Raw genomic sequence first — 20,215 nt, forward strand, 5'->3', positions numbered from 1 at the left:
AAAATCTCCTTTAGACCCAACATCTCAGCCTTTGACATAAATGGGAATATAAAGTTCATAACAGAAACAGGAAATTAAGTCCCTGCATCATGATCCAAACATTTGTAGTTTCAGGCTAGCCAGGACTGCAAGGATAGAGGTCTTCTTGGTTTTTAGTGTACTAAATGTCACTTTTTACTTTGAGAAAATGAATGGTAGAAATTCCTTAGAATGTTCAGCCCCGTTAAAATACGCATTTAGTTTCTCAATGTACACTGAACACATTCCTGAGTTTTACACCAAGCTTTGTTTTACCATCTACAGAAGATCTCAGCAGGAGGACACGTGCCTGATGCGCCCCGCTTTATTGCAGAATCAGACAGAACTGTTAGGAATAAAATGAGATTTTTCAGGAAACAAAGTCTTGGGTCCAAGTTTCAGTCAGCTGGCTTTAATTTTATTTGGCACCCAGAAAATGATGAATCTTGAGGAAACATTTAATTTAAATCACAACTACACACATTTTGAAAGGGGGGGGGGGGGGGGGGATCCTACAGGCTCATGTTTTTGAAAATGATCTTCCAGGACCATTTTAGTTACACTTGAGTCAAACATTTAGCGGGAAGAAAAAAAAGGCATAACTGCTGTTCTGTTCAGAGACACTCCATGCTGCCAGACCAACTCAATGCACAGCTGCTGATTACAAAATAAACTAGTCTCCCACTTCATGTGAACTATTCAATCACTTCTAAATGTACATTTAGGATAAACAAAAACTACAATAGAAGGGGGACCATTTAAATTAGAAAACTACAATATTTACAGTATCGTAAACAAAAATATTTCACACTCTCCCACTACCAATCTTTGGGAGGGCTCGCTGCTCTGTGGCTCTGCGTCCACGACCTCTGAACCCTCGGCCCCTCAGGAAGCGACCTGGCACTCCAAATGTTTCAATGTTCAGCTTCTTCTCCTCCGCCCAGGTGGTCCTCCTGAAGGGAAAGAAAGCATTAATCCAGCACTAAACAAAAACAGGCATAAAGAACTGGTTAGCACCATCACCTGGGTTTAAGCTCTGAAGGAACATTGTCGTAGAAGCATTTAGCTTTGTCGTAGTACTTTTCAATGAGAGCATCGTCCTCCTGCACATCCGGTTTTTCCTGGGAAGGTTTCTCCTCACCTGCAGAAAACGGTACTCAAATAATTCCAGTCTAAACTGATACCCAACTCCCATAACCCAACTCCCATAAGACCTGTGAAGCACACCTTCTGCCTCTTTTGTTAGCTCATCTTTAAAATGAGCATTGGCAGTTTCAAAATCAAAATCTGAATCAAACTCCAAAGTTGTGTCCTTGGAGTTTTTAGCGAGAAGTTGACCTCTACTTCTGGTCCTGGGCCTGCGATTTCCTGAGAAGAAATACATGAATTTAGTGATTTAAACTGCTTCAGTCTGAATTATATTTGAGGCTTCATATTATTAGCAAAATGGCACTAGTTGCTTTGGAGGGCATTACCAGTTTTATTTCAGTACCTTGTTTCTGCCTTGTTTTCAGGCCATCAGGGTCTTGACTCTTTGCAGCAGCTGACTGCAATTGTGCACGACCTAAAACATGAAATACTTTTAATTTAGAGAACAAATCAATTACTCATTAAAACATCTTTAAGAAGTGTACTGATTTAGCTGAAAGAAACATAGGGGATATCTAAACCAAATTCCATGATCACCACAAACATATTAATTTTTAAAAAAGCATAAATACATGCAAACAATCTTTTCCCCTCAGTGTGGACACAGATGTAGATCGGTTTTAATTATCTAGTTACATTTCAGATATAAATTTAAAATTTTATGGAACTTTTAAATAAAGCATGACTATACAATGAGTTACTGTAAACTGCCACTGCATACATATGCATTAGAAGGGATCTGCTTACTGGTGGGTACGTTCTCTTTCTCAACCCGAGTAACCGGAGCAGGGCGTTGGGGCTGACGAGTGGGCTGCCGGCTCAGCAGCTGGGTTGAAGCTTTTCCCTTTTGTGCAGCTGTAACCAAAGGCGCGGTCTGGACAGCCTGCTCCACCACCGGAGCCCTTCTGCTTGGACCGTGAAGCCCTGCTGGCACTGCGGGGAAAGAGGCACCGTTTACCTGCAGCTGCACATCCATCCATATTTTAAGGCAGACATAAACATTCATGCATACTTAAACCCAATGCAGCATTGTACTGCTGGCCGAGTAGAGTATTGGCAGCAAGTCTGTTAAAGGGAGGCATAGAATCTCTGTATGGACTCCAGTGTGGGTGGTATGCAGCTGAGGAGCCCAAGGATGACTAGAATTACAAAACTAGGTTAGACTCATGATGTAATTGGCATACTGTGAAAATTAAGAACATACCTGAATAATTGCAGGGTCACGAGGCAGTCCATAGTGAGGTTTGGGTGGCTCAGACACTGTAATATCTTTAATGTCACTTCCTCTGAAAATAATATACTCATAAATCTCATCTTTGGGTGGAACTGGTCTATCTGTGTGACGGTCTTCTGTACCACAGGATTTCACTGCAACAGATTTTTTTATTAAAAGTCTCATTTAACCAGGTAAAATGCAAAGCAGGCCCACTTAACCCTGAAGACTCACCCTTGGCTAAAGCCACCGTGGACGTCTCCGTGTCCACGGAGGATAGAATTCCTTCATATCGAATCTGGGCCTTAGAAATCAGGCTGATTTTACTGCCAATATAAGGGATTCCCCCTCTAGAACTCATGAGTGCAGTAAACAAATTCAAGTTCAAATTAAAATGCAGAAAGATGGCGCTCAGACATGAAGTAATATGTGTGCAACTAGGCTGCACCTGTGCGCTATTTAGAGGATTGGCGCTGAGCACGTGCCGCACACCTGAATGAATCACCTGAGCCTAAACGAGGGTTAGTTAGTTTAACCAGTCAGCGTACACCTTAAGGGGTAAAAGCAAATATTCGTGTTAATTTGATTTCTTGACAACGTTTTATACATGTAACAAAAATTGCATTCATGTTATGATAAATCCATCAGCTAAACCGAAAAGACAACTAAAACACAAATTAATCATGATTAGCCTATTTATATAGTAAATTAGGGATTTAACAGCTGACTTCAATTGTTAAACGATTCTTTTTAACTTTTTATTGTGAACGTAATTATGGATTGTAATTTTAATGTCAAAACATGCTTGTTTTTATTCTAGATTGTGAGAAATGCAAAAAAAAACATTTTCGTGTAAGGCAAAAGGTAAATTCTAATTTGAGAGCAATAAATAATTTGATTTTTTTAAAATCACTTAAGTAAACACAAATGTGTTTAGTGTTACATAATGAAAATGTTGAGCTCGCGACCAAGTACTCAGGTACGCCACGAGTGGGCGGGGCGTCTACAGGCTTCTACTCTCTGAACCTCACTTCGCTGCAGCCATCTTGCCCAGCACGTCTACTACGGATAAACCCTCAAAATAAGATAGTAAACTTGCAGGAAACCCAGATAAAATCACATCAAAAGTCACACGGTTGAATTCTAAAACGAAGCAGCTATCTTTTGAGTTAGAACATCCGAGCTCAGACGAATTAATTGATTAAAACAATTCGTCCCGGTGCGACGTTATCGTCTCTTGTTCATCCCTAGGAATGACAGCTGAAGCCATTGGTACCGCCTTTTAGCATACGGAACAGCCAATCACAGCTCGTAGAAGTCCCCGGTGGGGTACGTTCCGCAGTTTTACGCATGCGCACGTCAGTAAGAAGCGCCCCTCACTTTTCATAAGCCCGCAGGAGTGGGAAGATGGCGGTTGCTCCCGTCCCGCTGGATGAGCTCTTTTTACAAACAAGGGTGAATAAAGCGGTAGTTTGTCATTCCGCACGGTCTGTAGAGTCTCAGCTGTCGTTCTTGTGTCACAACATCCATTGGGGTAGGCACGAGGCAGAAAGTAATTACATGTTTATAGTTCCGGGACAAGGGGGTAGCTCGAGCTAATGTCCAGCTGGGACTTGGTCAAGACGATTGCAAAAGCAGGTACGCTGTAACTACTAATGTTTTCTTTTATTTGATCTCCCCGGATACACACGAAAAGCGGGAGCTGACGGAGAGGATCAGTAGATGTGCCATAGTTTTTCCCCATCACATCAAAGCTCGACTGTGTCACCTGTTATTAATCTAGTCAAAGTGTAGAGGGAGTCGCCACTCACTAACGAGCTCTCCATGGTTCAGCTATGGACGCATCGAAAGCCAGCGCCGACTCCAGAACGGGACCTGAACCGGGAAAACCACTTGTCGGTGACGGTGTAACTTTTCTCCCTAACCACCCAGAGAAAGTCAGCTCATACTCACTGCAGACATTTAATGGGAGCCAAACTATGAACTCTCACAATTCAGGAAGCGCAGCCCCAATGCAGGGAGCGACAGCGCCGAGTGTCATCTGTACCAGCGGCGGCATCGCCGCATTTGCAGCCTCGGCTGCCAGCGGCGACTCGGTGCCGTCGAAAGGGTTACACCCCCCGGCTAACAGCGTCATTCAGACGCCGCTCATGAACCCGGTGAGTGTTGCTGCAGCGGGTCAAGCAACAGGACCCACCGTGACCCTCGTCAGGCCCCCTATGCAAACTGCCGGTCCAGGTGCAACTTTTAATGGGAACAGTGCTGCGAGCACCGCCGTGACTTCCAGCTCCACCAATCAGCCTGGTTCTGGCGCACAAATTCCACTTGTAAACAATGGCCAGGCCAGTAATTCCGCAGGTTCGCACATTATAAAGGCAGAGCCTCCCACAACCATAATCCAATCAGCACAGCAGCCTACCGGAACCCCTGGCACCTTCAGTGGCCCCCGGGCCCCTGTGATGACTGCTGGAGGGGTAACATCTCATGTTCTGACTCCAAGACTCCCCCAGACCCCCACGGGGCAGCCTAGTGTACACAACATCCAGATGCCCCCGGGTGAGTCAAGGCACATTTGGCCACTTTTATTTTTATGTTCATTGTTTCCATCAGTTATACTGTAAAAAAAAAAAATCAATCTAATACACCAATGTTCTGCTGGTGCAGAAGACAGGATGTCTAGCACATCTTTGACTTTATTAATGTCACAAACATGTTTATAGTAGATATGCAGTGACATGTTCTGTGTTGCGTATAACGGTCATCGGTTTTGGTGGATTATTGTCATCGTGATGGTGCTGAATCTGTGTTTCAGTGATGGTGCTTTTACGCAACGAAGTTGGACAACTGATGATGTTTCCTCAGCAGGCTGTTGCCCAAATGCAAGGACAGTCACAGGGAGGCATGGCACCTCGAACAGCTGCACCCGCAAATGTGTCCACGGGTCAGGTATGCTACACGGTGGTGAGAATGAATAGTTTAGCAGTGAATAGTTTTACTCTTCAGCTAATAAGACTGTAACAGTGCTCCATAACTCTGGATGAGAAACTGTTGTTTATTTTTAAAACACACTTTTATGCAATTATAGAGAATAAAACTTAACAACATGTTACGCTAATTTTACACTCATGTTGAGGCTCTACTCATTTATAATTGACAAGAGAGATGGCAAAACTGAAAGAGCTCTTTATTTTCTAAGGTTGCAGATTAGGGGCAGACCTATATATTAGGCCGATATTAACTGTTTTTTATACATCTGCATCAGCTGATATTTGTCCTTCGTAAAGCTGATTTAAAGTCAGGCACACCGTTAGGAAACCCTGTGCTGTTGCAGAATTTTATCTAAATGTATTTTTACTTTTACTAATAAAACCTGCATAATAAACACTCAATTCACTTTATTTAAAACTGAGCAGTGCACAAAGTGTGTGTGTGTGTGTGTGTGGGGGGGGGGGAGTGTTGTGTAGGGGTTTTTATTGTCAGACTGTTTTTAAAATTCTGGAGATGGGAGGAAATGTGGGTATGCGGGGCCTTTTTAATTTGTTAAACACTTTGAGTTGCATATATTGCATGATTAAGTGCTATATAAATAAAGTTTGATTGATTGATTGACTGTGATCATACACATATAACTGTTTATCAGCAATATGTTTGTTAATCCTAATTAAAAAAATTTATTAAGAAAAAAAAATGCATATATTTTTTATTCTTTATTTATTTTTTCATGGGATTCCGTTTTGTGTGTGTCTTATTCTTTTAGACTCCTGGAAACGCAGTCATTAACAGACAAGTGTCTCCAGGCACAATCATCCGACAGAGCGGTCCAGCCTCAGCGCCGCTCACTGCGACCACCGTTCTACACCGACCTCCTATCCTGGCGGTCTGTTGACTTCAGACTTTTCTGCTCTTCTGCATGTTGCTGATTTGAACTTAAAATTAGGTCATCATGCACCTAATCATTTGGTTTTCTTCTAAATTTTTAAATCGCAGTTGGAATTTGACAGATATTCATCGTAAAACATTCATTTAACTTTCCAACAGAGGCAATTATTTAATTAAATTTATTCACAAAGATATTCTGCACTTTTTGAACCACCTTCTTTACAGACTGACTTTAACGCTCCTTTTTGATATCATTGATCATTGAAATTAAAACATATCATCTGGCTCCATCACTCATTTAGAGTCCATCCAGTCTCATGCTTTTCTCAAATTTGGGGTCATGTCCAGCTGGAAAATCTGCAGAAATCAAAGTGAATTTGATCTAAATGATTTTGATGTTGACATGTTTATTTATTTTTAAAAGCTGTGTATTTTTGTCCAGGACTCAGTTGGGGCCACAGCACCAGGACTGACCTCTCGAACACTCAGTCAGACAGCTGGGACCACAGTTACCTCAGTAACAGTGAGCAAAGTAAGCCTGACGGGATCACAGAAGCAGGCTGCTGTCGCAGGTTGACTGACATTTTTTATCACGGCCTGATTCTGATATTTAAAAGATCTGGATAGCCTATGGCTGGATTAGTTTTTGTTTGTCATAAGTTGTTCAGTCAAAGTTAGTATACCGTTCTAGTTAACTCTGGGATCTGCTGTTCATCCTGACAAATAAAAGCATCACGATGGTAGAAAACTGACTAACTCGGATGTGTTTTCCATTTTAGCTTCATTATCAGTCGGGTCTATGTAGAATATTAGAAAATGCAACCGCTGGCCTCCTCTGTTTTCCATATTCTGCTTCTAGCGTTCATTTTTTTTAACTCAGTTCATATAAAAGCAATAAATGCATGTGAAGTTTAATCTTTTAACCCCCAAATCCAACAGGAGACACTGGAGAATGTGAAGAAATGTCAAAACTTCTTTTCTACACTGATCAAGCTGACGTCCAATGGGAAACAGTCCACAGAGACGGCGGCCAGTGTGAGAAGCCTGGTGAAGGACCTGCTGGTGAGTGAGGGGCCATGATGGTGCTTTCAAAGCTTCTCTGAGACAACCCAGTATTTCTTTGTAAATCTGTAAAGATGAGGAGCTCTGAGTGTTAGGTCATTGTTTATTTTGCAGGAGTCCAAGCTGGAAGCTGAAGAATTCACTAGCAGATTGTACAAAGAGCTCAACTCTGTACCCCAACCATACCTTGTGCCTTTCCTGAAGGTGAGGCTAAATGTTTTCTACAAAATATGAAGAACATCCTATTTCTCATCTAGTAATGAAAGAATACGAGCTTTTCTTTAGCCACAGAGATTAATTCATTCATTCATCACGTTCCCGTCTTGTTATTGTAGAGAAGCCTCCCTGCCTTGAGGCAGCTCACACCAGACGCAGTAGCTTTCATCCAACAGAGCCAGCTTCCTCAACCCACCTCAGGTCCGGTCTCCACACCACCCATTTCCACCACAGTGGTTCTGAGCAGCCCCGCTCCTCGTCACGCTGCTCCCGTCTGTCGGCCCCAGCTCCAGTCTGCCATCAACAGCCCACAGACCACCTCCCTGGTAAATAAACCTGATACCACGCCGCTTTGTTTATGCTCGCTGATGCCTCAACACCTCAAATTGTGGTTCGAACTGCTGATAAATCATCGCCTATTCTTCAGAAGTCCTATAAACTAACCGACTTTCATTAATATCAGGTACATTTTTCTATTAGTTTTGCTGTTCAGATAATTCATAGTCCTATTTTGGTCAATATTGAGGCCCCAGATATGGCATTTTTTAAATTAAAGGGATTTTCCAGATCATAACTAAATAGAAAATGTATGGCCAATCCATGTGATCGGGAGCAAAGGACCTGATTGGATCATACCTATAGATTCACTTTTAAAGTTCAGTTAATTAACTTCATGAAGTTCAGACATTCCCATCAAGTAAGACCTATGGTTAGCTAGCTCATTTAAAACATGTAAAGTTTTTGGACCCTGCCATTTGAAAGAATCAGAATTGAGAATCGCTAAGAGACCAGAATAAAAAAGGAATTGCATCTGGAACTGTTCAAATTTAAATGATGCCTAACCCTAACCCTAGGAGCTGCTCAAGTCTGGTAGGAACTAAGCTCTCGCTATTGCAAAAGTAACAGGCTTAGAAAAACACTTCCCAGCAGGTAAAATGCTAATTATTTACTGTATTTTCCGGAGTATAAGTTGCTCTCGCAACGGCCATAAAATGTTTAATGAAGAAGATAAAAAAAACATATATAAGTCGCATTTTGGGGGGAAATTTTATTATTTTTCTTACAAAATCTGAGACCAAGCATTTCACATTGCAAGACAAGTACCGGTAACAATAACAGAATACACAACCAGGGCGCAGCAGCGCGCCACGGTCTCCAGCAGAGGATGGCGGTGTTTGAAACCCTCCCAGCGGGACAGGGAAGCTCATTCCTGGGCCGGAGCTGGCCCGCAGCAGCGCGGTATACATAAATTGGTATATAAGTCGCAGGACCAGCCAGACTATGAAAAAAGTGCGACTTGTAGTCCGGAAAATACGGTATATTTAGTATAGACCAACACACTTAAATTAATGAAAAAAAAAAAAAATTAAATTTAGAATGCATCATTTTGTTTTGTTTGATGGGCTCTCAAATGATTTTGAAAAGGAGAATTCCTAACCTATCTAAATAGGGCAGTCTGACAGGAAATTAGCTTACTGCTTTAGGGTTATCCGATTTCAAATCCAGAATCAAAAAACAAATTTTCTTCAAAATTACAATGGAGTTTATTTCTTCGTCTTCGTCTTCTTCGTCTTCCTCCGCTTATCCGGGTCCGGGTCGCGGGGGCAGCATCCCAATTAGGGAGCTCCAGGCCGTCCTCTCCCCGGCCTTGTCCACCAGCTCCTCCGGCAGGACCCCAAGGCGTTCCCGGACCAGATTGGAGATGTAACCTCTCCAACGTGTCCTGGGTCGACCCGGGGGCCTTCTGCCGGCAGGACATGCCCGAAACACCTCCCCGGGGAGGCATCCAGGAGGCATCCTGACCAAATGCCCAAACCACCTCAACTGGCTCCTTTCGATCCGGAGGAGCAGCGGTTCTACTCCGAGTCCCTCCCGAATGTCCGAGCTCCTCACCCTATCTCTAAGGCTGAGCCCGGCCACCCTACGGAGGAAACTCATTTCGGCCGCTTGTATCCGCGATCTCGTTCTTTCGGTCATTACCCAAAGCTCATGACCATAGGTGAGGATTGGGACGTAGATCGACTGGTAAATCGAGAGCCTGGCTTTCTGGCTCAGCTCCCTCTTCCCCACGACAGATCGGCTCAGCGTCCGCATCACTGCAGACGCCGAACCAATCCGCCTGTCGATCTCCCGATCCCTCCTACCCTCACTCGTGAACAAGACCCCGAGATACTTAAACTCCTCCACTTGAGGTAGGACCTCTCCCCCGACCCGGAGGTGGCAAGCCACCCTTTTCCTGTCGAGAACCATGGTCTCAGATTTGGAGGTGCTGATCCTCATCCCAGCCGCTTCACATTCGGCCGCGAACCTACCCAGCAAGAGCTGAAGGTCAGAGCTGGATGAAGCTAGGAGGACCACATCATCCGCAAAAAGCAGAGACGAGATTCTCCTGCCACCAAACTCGACACACTCCACACCACGGCTGCGTCTAGAAATTCTGTCCATAAAAGTGATGAACAGAACCGGTGACAAAGGGCAGCCCTGGCGGAGTCCAACCCTCACTGGGAACAGGTCCGACTTACAACCGGCTATGCGGACCAAACTCACGCTCCTCTGGTAAAGGGACTGAATGGCCCTTAACAGAAAGCCACCCACCCCATACTCCTGGAGCGTCCCCCACAGGGTGCCCCTGGGGACACGGTCATAAGCCTTCTCCAAATCCACAAAGCACATGTGGATTGGTTGGGCAAACTCCCATGCCCCCTCCATCACCCTTGCAAGGGTATAGAGCTGGTCCACAGTTCCACGGCCAGGACGAAAACCACATTGCTCCTCCTCTATCTGAGATTCAACTATCGATCGGACCCTCCTCTCCAGTACCTTGGCGTAGACCTTTCCAGGGAGACTGAGGAGTGTGATCCCCCTATAGTTGGAACACACCCTCAGGTCACCCTTCTTAAAGATGGGGACCACCACCCCGGTCTGCCACTCCCTAGGAACTGCCCCCGATGACCACGCAATGTTGTAGAGACGTGTCAACCATGACAGCCCTACAACATCCATAGCCTTGAGATACCCAGGACGAACCTCATCCGCCCCCGGGGCTCCGCCGCTGTGTAGTTGTTTGACCACCTCAGCAACTTCTGCCCCCGAGATCGGACAGTCCATCCCCAGGCCTCCCAGCTCTGGTTCCTCCTCGGAATGCGCATTGGTGGGATTGAGGAGCTCCTCAAAGTATTCCTTCCACCGTCCGACTATAGCCTCAGTTGACGTCAGCAGCTCCCCATCCCCACTGTTAACAGTGTGAGCGAGTTGCTGCCTTCCTCTCCTGAGGCGCCGGACAGTTTGCTAGAACCTCTTTGGAGCCGATCGATAGTCTTTCTCCATGGCCTCACCAAACTCCTCCCACGCCCGAGATTTTGCCTCGGCAACTGCCACTGCTGCACCCCGCTTGGCTATCCGGTACCTGTCTGCTGCCTCCGGAGACCCACAGACCAGCCACGCCCTGTAGGCCTCCTTCTTCAGCCTGACGGCTCCCCGAACCTCTGGTGTCCACCAGCGGGTACGGGGGTTGCCACCACGACTGGCACCGGCCACCTTACGACCACAGCTAGCAACAGCCGCCTCGACAATCGCAGAGTGGAACAAGGCCCACTCGGACTCAATGTCCCCCACTGCTCTCGGGACGTGGTCAAAGCTCTGCCGGAGGTGGGAGTTGAAGACCGTCTTGACAGGTTCTTCTGCCAGGCGTTCCCAGCAGACCCTCACTATGCGTTTGGGTCTGCCAGGTCTACGCGGCATGTTCCCTTGCCATCTGATCCAACTCACCACCAGGTGGTGATCAGTTGACAGCTCCACCCCTCTCTTCACTCGGGTGTCCAAAACATACGGCCGCAGGTCAGATGATACGACTACAAAATCTATCATCGACCTTTGACCTAGGCTGCCCTGGTACCAAGTGTACCGGTGGGCATCCTTATGTTCGAACATGGTGTTCGTTATGGCCAAACTGCGGCTTGCACAGAAGTCCAATAACAAAACACCGCTCGAGTTCAGATTAGGTGGGCCGTTCCTCCCAATCACACCCCTCCAGGTCAAGCTGTCATTGCCCACGTGAGCATTGAAGTCCCCCAGCAGGACAATGGAGTCCCCTGATGGAGCACTATCTAGCACTCGTCCCAGGGACTCCAAAAAGGGTGGGTACTCTGAACTGATATTTGGCCCATAAGCACAAACAACAGTCAGGACCCGTTCCCCGACCCGAAGGCGCAAGGAAGCTACCCTCTTGTCCCCCGGGGTAAACCCCAACACACAGGCAGAGAGTCTCGGGGCTAACAAAAAGCCAACCCCAGCCCTCCGCCTCTCACCCGGAGCAACTCCAGCAAAGTGTCCAACCCCTCTCCAGGTCTCGGGTTCCAGAGCCAATGCAATGTGTCGAGGTGAGTCCGACTATATCTAGCCGGTACCGCTCAACCTCTGCCACAAGCTCCGGCTCCTTCCCCGCCAGCGAGGTGACGTTCCATGTCCCAAAAACTAGTTTTCTTGTCCGGGGATTGGACCGCCAAGGCTCCCGCCTTGGTCTGCCACCCGATTCGCATTGCACCGGACCCTTCATGTTCCTCCTGCGGGTGGTGGGTCCACAGTTGGACGAGCCCATGTATCCGGTTCGGGCTGGGCCCGGCCGGGCCCCATGGGCGAAAGCCCGGCCACCAGGCGCTCGCTCACGGGCCCCAACCCCAGGCCTGGCTCCAGGGTGGGACCCCGGTAACCCTCCGGGCCGGGTACTCCGACTCTTCGTTTTTTACAATGGAGTTTATTTCAGTAATGATTAATAATAAAAGCAGGGCTTTATTTAACTCATAGATTATAATAATGGTCATGCTATGTTACATTTTTTCTCAGGTTCTCCAGCCTCAGCAGCAAAGAACAATTCTGAGACCTCAGGTACCCTCCAGTCCCCTCGTGGCTCTGCGGAGCCAGGCCCCTGGTCGCATCATGGTGGGACAGCAGCAGGCTCTGTCGGTTCCTCTGCGGTCGGAGGTGCCGCTTGTGCCTAAACAGATCTCTGCTGCTGCTCTGACTCTGGCTCAAAAGAACAAACTGAAAGAGGCCAGCAGCGCTTTCAAGTAAGCTTTGTCTCCTCCACTGCTCATGACATTTTCATGTAATAATGACCATCCTCGCTGAAGAAACATTACAAGATGTCTGGTTTTGTTTACAGGTCAGATAAAACACAAGGTTATTTCGTTTTTAATGAGAGTAAATTTAAAGGTCAAATGTAATTAGATTTTTTTCTGTTTAGCTGCAGTTTCAACTGATTATTTATTGTAGAGGTCATGGTCAGCTGATGGCCGGTATGTGCTGCCGAGTTTGGGGCATTTTCATCTCTGATATCTTGACGTTTCCACCTTACCTTGATGCTAAAACATCGACTGATGCACAGCTTTTCTGAAGGTGAATCAGTTTCTGAACACTGATTTTAACCAATTGTTAAATCTTAATTTAATCCACAGCTCAGTATTAAAATGAACTAAAGTTAATCAAACAAATCAGTAAACCGCCCAAGTATTAAATATTCAAAACTAGAAAATCTAGTTGAAAATGATTGTAGAACACTTCAGTTGATGCCGATATATAAAAAATGGTAAATATCGGTCCGATAAATCAGCCGATACAATCCTTCAGTGAAGATCCCGTTTTAATTATTCCCACTTACAATTATCAGTGTAGATACAGAAAGAGAAATAAATCCCTTCAAACTGAAACAGAGTCTTTGTAACTCTGTTATAAACTACGACCCTGACATCATCACTTCTCTGTATCTTTGCCAACATTTGGGATCAGGCTGTCCTTACGCCTGCAGGCTGCTTATAATACATTTAAAGTGTAAACTTACAGGCCACACATGTTTGGCATTTGATCTGAATCCTAAAAGGGTGCAGTCATGTATTTAATTAATTATTTTTTTTTCTTTTTTTATTTTTTATTTTTTTAATGAATATATTGTATATCATATTTCTATTTCACCTGTTCCTTTGTCTCTCCAACTGCTTTGAGCATGTACATGACACAAGAATTTCCCTTGGGATAAATAAAGTTGTTCTTATTCTTATTATTCTTATTCTTAAAAACTCATTTATCAACACAAATGTGATCAGTGCTTCTGTTGTACCAGAGATGAGGATGACTTTAACGACGTGGCGTCCATGGCTGGAGTAAACCTGTCAGAGGAGAGTGCTAACATTCTCACTACCAACTCTGAACTAGTCGGTGCTGTGACACATTCTTGTAAGGACGAGGCCTTCCTGTCCTCCGCCCTGCTGCAGAGGAGAATGCTGGAGATAGGTGAGACACAGATGTCCAAACAATATCTGTCCACTGATGGAGCTCGTTCTACTCTGATCTGCTGCTACGTCTCTGTTCTAGGTAGGAAACATGGAGTAATGGAGCTGGGTCCAGAGGTGGTGAACTACGTCTCCCATGCTACTCAACAGAGACTTCAGAGCCTGCTGGAAAACGTTTCACTAGTAGCTCTGCAGAAAAACATGAACTTCAAGGTTTGATGTTGTAACTGTTTCTTTCCTTAATGGAACATTTTCGTTAATCATTTCTTTGCCATAAAATATTGTTACCATTATGTATCTTTTTGTTTGTTTGCTTTTTGCAGGAGGACGACAACTCTGAGCAGATCAGTGATGTTCGTGCTCAGCTGAAGTTCTTTGAGCAGCTGGATCAGTTAGAGAAGCAGCGAAAGGAAGAGCAGGAGAGAGAAATACTCCTGAAGGCAGCTAAGGTACATCGTCTCTGACAGACATCAGAATGAATTCAGCAGTGTGTGTGTGTGTGTGTGTGTGTGTGTGTGTGTGTGTGTGTGTGTGTGTGGTTTTATTCAACCATCTGTTGTCCTTTTGTGTTTGATATAAGCAATAACTAATGGCATTACAACTGTTGTTTGGACAGCTGGTGTTTTTTCCTCCCACATATTTTCAGTCACTTTAAATTTTTATATTATATGTACCGTATTTTCACGACCATAGGGCGCACCGGGTTTTAGGGCGCAGCTTCAGTTACGGGGGTCTTTTTGGTATTTAACACATACAAAAGGCGCACCGGGTTATAGGGCGCGGGCACGGTAAAACATCTGTGTGGGCTCGGGACTCTGAACATATCAGTGCAGCCCAGACATTGTGTTAATTATAAATAGCCAAAAGCATGCTTCACTTTACTGGTCTAGTCCTGGTTCAGACCTGGTTTAGAGCGCACGTGCACTTCCTCATTGCGTGCGCTGACGGCTCGTGCTCTTCTAATGGGTTCGACACACGGGAGGCAACTTTGCCTCTCCTCCATTCATTTTCAATGAGACATGCGCGACAAAGCAATAATTGCGGGTCTCCCTCCTACTAAAGCCGGGCGTACACCGGGAGCGCTGCAGGAGGACACACAGGGATTTATGGGGCTTGGATGAGGAAAATGAAATAAAGAAAGTAAATCTGTGTTTTGTGATCAGTTTAATTTGACATGAACACGACAAACACGCTTTCTTGACAATCTTTGTGAGTAAAAAAAAACGTGTAGAAAACGAACTGCGTGTTATTAGGGAAATATGCGGGCGAGCAGTGTTGATGCATGATTGCGCATGCGCCGTGAGCGGTTCTGGTACTTTTTGGGTCGCAGCGCCTCTTCAGGCGCTGTGCTGAAGTTCAGAATGTGTTTACCGGTAGTTGGTGGATTTAACCACATAACCTTTTCACTTGAACAAAATCATATGTGTGTTATTAATAGGCCTAAGAAAATAGTGTGATTTGAATTGTGTTTTATTAACCCTCCGCGCCTTTTGAACAGGTCTGATTTGGGACGCTGTAGCAGCAAGACTCCGCCTCCCTGAGTTTCGGTTTGAATTCAGTTTTAAAAAGGAGATTATAAACTACACCCCAGTTTTTAAATTCTGTTAATAGGCAACGTAAAAGCGGAGTTATACTAAACTAAAAAAACAACCTATTTTTAGACACTGATAACTTGTCTAAATAGCAGTTTAGTAATCCGTGAGAGGGAATGTGCTTGTGAACATAAAGAAAACACAAAAACATGAGATCCTTTTGCTGTTGGTGGAAGTCTCACATATTCAATTGATAAAAAGCATCATTATGTAGCTGGGAGCGAGAGGAGGGCTGCGCGAGTAACGAGATGTGTGCAAAAAGGAGCCGCTTCGCGGGGAAAGGAGTGGCGCGAACGGAGGAACAACAAACAGTTAGACAGATGTTGACGGTAAACTTCATATTTTGGAGCGATCCGGACAGATACATTGTCTCTGCAGTTTAGTAGGCTTTTATTAGGCTTTAATAAAGGACGATGAGAAGGATAAATGTCCACCAGGCAGTTCAGATAGTACGGCTGTTTTTTGAACTGGAAGCAGAGGAAGTGGACGGAGACTCACAGCCGGAGTCTGAGGCAAACAGCGAGGATGTTGATGATGATGTGGCAGATCCACAGGTCTGTCTTCGCTCACGTCCGCACGCTCACACCACGTCCCTTGTCTTCTACTACGTTCGCGTCTCACAACAACATAATAGGCGCACCGCACCATACGGCGCGGCGTACATTTTGGAGAAAATTTAAGACTTTTAGGTGCGCCTCATGGTCGTGAAAATACGGTAAATAAAAAATGGTTGTGCATGCTTTTATTCTGTGATCATGCTGTTTATAAACTTAGAGGTTTATACAGTAAAGGAAAGTCCTTAAGGTCTCACCACAGCATTCCAGAGTTCGGATTGCCTTACTGGACTATACTTGGGTTATTTGTTTTTTCCTCAGGTATTGTTTTGTAGCTTTCTCCGGTGTTTGGGGTCATTTTCCTGTTGCACAAGCCAGTTCCAGTCGGACTGGATTTACTGTAGAGATAAAAGGGCTTGCTGTTTAACTCACTGACTGCCAGGTGCCCAAACCATCACCCTCCCACCACCGTGCTTGACATTAGGGGTGTAAATCACTAGTTTGATTGTGATACGATATTATATTGATACAGTAGAGATTCAGTGTTTGCAGATATTTCAAATTCAGTCACATAAACATTTCTATCAGGTCTGATTTAGGATCCAATGATCAATATGAAACAATGTACTACGTGATTTTATCACATCTGACCATGGTGATGTACCTCCAAGTGCAATTATTTTTAAATTAAGTACCTTCTCAAATTTTGTGAATATATTATGAATATTAACAGTGCAACTTGAATGTTTTCAGATTTGATGCCTTTCCCTGTTCATTCCAGTGAATTCCGGCATTCTCTGAAATTCCAACTTCTGAGTAGAAATAATGAACTGGAACACCCCCCAAGTCGATGCATTTTATACACAGATATTCTGTCAGTTTTTGAATGTTGGATCGATGACCATATAATCGAATTGGACTGATGTATTGTTACACTTTGTGCTTCTTAAATTTTGCCAAACATGAAATAGGTGGAGACATTCTTGGGATCACTTTGCTGCTTTTTACCTTCTAGTTCTGACTGAACCGTTTGTTTCTCTGATGTTTTATTTGCTTGATTTCAAAGGCTTCATGAACTCTAGACCATTTGATTTTTCATTAGGAAAAGTTTTTTTCTCTACGTTGGCAGATGATTTAAGTATCTGCCCCGTAATCAGAGGGTTGCAGGTTCAAGCCCTGTCTGTTGCAGCCCATGTGTCATTGGGCAAGACGTCTTGCCTGCTGGCGGTGGTTGGACGGACTGGTGGCGCCTGTGCTGGGCAGCTTCGTCTCTTGTCAGTGCACCCTGGGACAGCTGTGGTTACATTGTAGCTCATCACTACCAGGGTGTGAATAACTGATTGCATTGTAAAGCATCTTGGAGGGTTCTAGAAGGTGCTGTATCAGACAGAGGCCATTTTCCATTTACCCATTGAGCATAAGAGGACAAGCGTCCTGTGTGTAAATTTTACTGAGTTTATCTCTAAACTAAAAATCCACTTTGGAACGAGGCATCCGTCCTGTAAGACGCAGCATGATCTGAATCCATCGTGTTCTTTGTTTTTGTTTTTTAAGTCTCGAGCTCGGCAAGAGGATCCAGAGCAGCTGCGTCTGAAGCAAAAGGCTAAAGAGGTACGAAGAGAGACAGCATGCAGGTTTCTGCATCCTAGTTGGTCTGATTTAATGTTTGGGTTGTTTGTCGTTCAGATGCAGCAGCAGGAACTGGCTGAGATACGACAGAGGGAGGCCAACCTGACGGCTTTGGCGGCCATCGGCCCCAGGAAGAAGAGGAAGAATCTGGACTCTCCGTCTTCATCTGCCTCGGCCGAGGTGAAACTAAAGAATGTAGACCTTTTTATGTTTTATACATCCGTAGCTATGACAACAGCTTTAGAGTCTACTGTGTTTGTCTGCATGCCACAGCATAAAGAATTAGGCAGTGAAAGTAAGAACAGTGGGGCCTGTTTCTTGGTAACTGCTTCAGCAGGAGAAATGTGAGTTTGTCACAAGCTGTTACTGGCTGCCCACACCACCCTGTGACAGAAATCTGCTGTTAGTCGTCTGTTCCGCACTGAGAACGTTGCACAGTGCCGACTCTCATTAGGTCAGGTCCTGATGGGGCTGTCGGACGATTCCTGGGAATAAAAACAAATGTTAGGCTAAAGGAATGATTCAGTCGTTTCAAACGTTACATTTACCCCTTTTATCTTCCACGAAGGAAACATCTGAAACATTTTCTGTTTGAAACATTATCTAACATGTATCGTGATACATTACTCTAAATGGCTTCGGCTCAGTTCAACTGGAACATTCCTTTTACTGTTTAACCCTGGCTTCTGTCTGTATGAGACTGTTTTCACCTCGATAACGATACTTACAAACTAACAAACCCTAACCCACTAGATGGGGCTGTCCCGAGCAGTAGAGTCACACTGTCATGTGACTTTAGGTGGTACAGCTACTTCAAGCACACATCAATTCATAAATTTAATTACCAAATTAAAATGACATCGGTTACAGTCAGAAGTTTTGACAACGATACAATTTCAATTTATTGCCCAGCTCTAATATTCACTAATAATCACAACTCAACCAGGCGGTTTCCATGCAGTTTTCTTAGGATCATAAAAAGTATCTAAAAAATATTTATTTATCATGAAATGCTTTTGTGGTGTTCCTTTGTTCTGTGTGTTGGTTGTGTTTGTGTTTGAGGCTTCGGGTATTGTTAGACTGATGCTACGGGATCCTGAAACTGGTTTGTCTGGGCTAGTCAGAGTTCCATGGCTGTAAATCAGGAGAACTTACTCAAATAGTTGTGTCCTGCTGCTGAACCGCAGTCATTTACCTTAGATGTTCTGCAGAACTTGGTGAATAATGGTGCACGACGTGCATTTCTTCAGCATCTTACAGATAATTAAACAACCACAACACCATGTTCCCTTCTAAACTTTTCTCTTCTGTCAGGGATCAGGAGCGGGTTCCTCTCTGACTGGTGGCGCTGGTTCTTCGGGCTCCAGACCCACTCGGCAGCGCATCACACGCGTCAATCTCAGGGACTTGCTGTTCTGCTTGGAGAACGAGAGATTCACCAGTCGCTCCCAGTTCCTCTACAAGGGCTTTCTCAAATAGGCTTGATGTCAGGGAGAAGAGGACGAGAGAGGAAGAGACAGAGGATGATAAAGGGCATCAGACGTGTGTGGAGAGACCAATCACTCCCACCACAGAGAATGTAAGTGAAGAGGAGGAGAACATGGAGCTGATGAGCTGGAACAGGAGCCATAATGGAAGGCCTCTCTCTGCTAATAAACCTCTGGTTTCTTTCAGAGCTAATGCCCCTTTATTTAACCCACGCAGCTTCTTCTTCAGGATGGTGCAACAATGGATTGTGTATTTTATGACGAAGATTAATTGTGTGTGTGCGTGTGTGCGTGTGTGTGTGTGTGTGTGAACAAATAACATAAAAGTCTGCACTGTATAATGAAATGGTTTATTTTATGAATATCTGTATGCAAATTTGGCTTTAAAGCGATGAAGATCACTTGTTTTTCTCAACCACCGCTATCTTAGTTTGGATTTACAATTTAATTCTGGGTTGTTTTTGTTTTTCTGTCAGTTGAATTTGTTTGAACTCCAAACTGTGTGACCTACTGAGTTGCCTTCCTTACTATGACAAAGCCATACGAGCACCCTGAAGCGATTAACCCTGCTGTAACTCACAAAGCCGTAGCGCTCGCTGTCATCTCCGCCATATTTATTTACACGATTCAGACTTAAATGAATGCTTAGCTATTTATTTATTATTATGAAAAGACTTTGTTCTCATCATAGGACGTGTTTGAAGTTAGTTTCCAGGTTTCCACAGGTGCAAACGGATTTTTTTTAAATCAAAGGAATTTCCTAAAACTTAGTTTTACTATTGTTGAGTTAGAAGTTTTTAAGGCTTTTGTTGCTAAACCAAACAGAGCTACATAAAACTATTTTTCTAGCTTCCCAACAGGAGTTTTTACTGTTTTTAGCTGTGACTTCAGTCATTTCTTTACCTGCTTCTATTTTGGCCTGCTACAGGAGAGCCCTTTAGGTTTTTAGTAGAAGTGATTTAAGAAACTGGAGTTTCTTCCTGTATATTTGTAAATGTTTCACCAAAGGTTTTACACACGGTTTTGTATAGAATGAAGAATTTATGAATATCATATTACGAAAACCCTGTTTTCTCTATTGAAAAGTTTGAATAAATGATGATTTTACAGAAACACTTTGGTTTTTCTAGCA

At 44.4% G+C, this 20,215-nt stretch overlaps 2 protein-coding genes across 5 annotated transcripts; one reads left to right on the forward strand and one right to left on the reverse strand.

Moving 5' to 3' along the window:
• Positions 1 to 610: 610 nt before the first annotated feature.
• Positions 611 to 2,833, reverse strand: LOC139068887 (protein LSM14 homolog B-like). The gene is made up of 8 exons (XM_070549448.1): positions 2,615 to 2,833; positions 2,372 to 2,535; positions 2,180 to 2,306; positions 1,915 to 2,100; positions 1,511 to 1,582; positions 1,246 to 1,386; positions 1,042 to 1,159; positions 611 to 971 (listed from the first exon to the last, which is right to left on the reverse strand). The coding sequence occupies exons 1-8, from the start codon at positions 2,739 to 2,741 to the stop codon at positions 824 to 826; spliced, it is 1,083 nt and encodes a 360-aa protein (XP_070405549.1). The 5' UTR covers positions 2,742 to 2,833; the 3' UTR covers positions 611 to 823.
• A 1,157-nt stretch (positions 2,834 to 3,990) lies between these two features.
• LOC139068886 (transcription initiation factor TFIID subunit 4-like) lies at positions 3,991 to 19,389 on the forward strand. Of its 4 annotated transcripts, none has more exons than XM_070549444.1 (14): positions 3,991 to 4,936; positions 5,193 to 5,326; positions 6,138 to 6,257; positions 6,702 to 6,791; positions 7,199 to 7,321; positions 7,436 to 7,525; positions 7,657 to 7,863; positions 12,380 to 12,603; positions 13,653 to 13,822; positions 13,904 to 14,034; positions 14,145 to 14,270; positions 17,522 to 17,578; positions 17,654 to 17,791; positions 18,911 to 19,389. In XM_070549444.1, exons 1-14 carry the CDS (start codon positions 4,216 to 4,218, stop codon positions 19,073 to 19,075), a joined length of 2,496 nt encoding a protein of 831 aa, XP_070405545.1. In that variant the 5' UTR covers positions 3,991 to 4,215; the 3' UTR covers positions 19,076 to 19,389. The 4 variants fall into 4 exon arrangements, with proteins under 4 accessions (XP_070405545.1, XP_070405547.1, XP_070405548.1 ...); XM_070549446.1 differs by having other exon boundaries at positions 17,654 to 17,776; XM_070549447.1 differs by having other exon boundaries at positions 17,654 to 17,776; positions 18,918 to 19,164.
• Positions 19,390 to 20,215: the final 826 nt, after the last annotated feature.

This window comes from Nothobranchius furzeri, chromosome 3 (genome assembly GCF_043380555.1).
Source record: "Nothobranchius furzeri strain GRZ-AD chromosome 3, NfurGRZ-RIMD1, whole genome shotgun sequence".
NCBI lineage: Eukaryota > Metazoa > Chordata > Actinopteri > Cyprinodontiformes > Nothobranchiidae > Nothobranchius > Nothobranchius furzeri.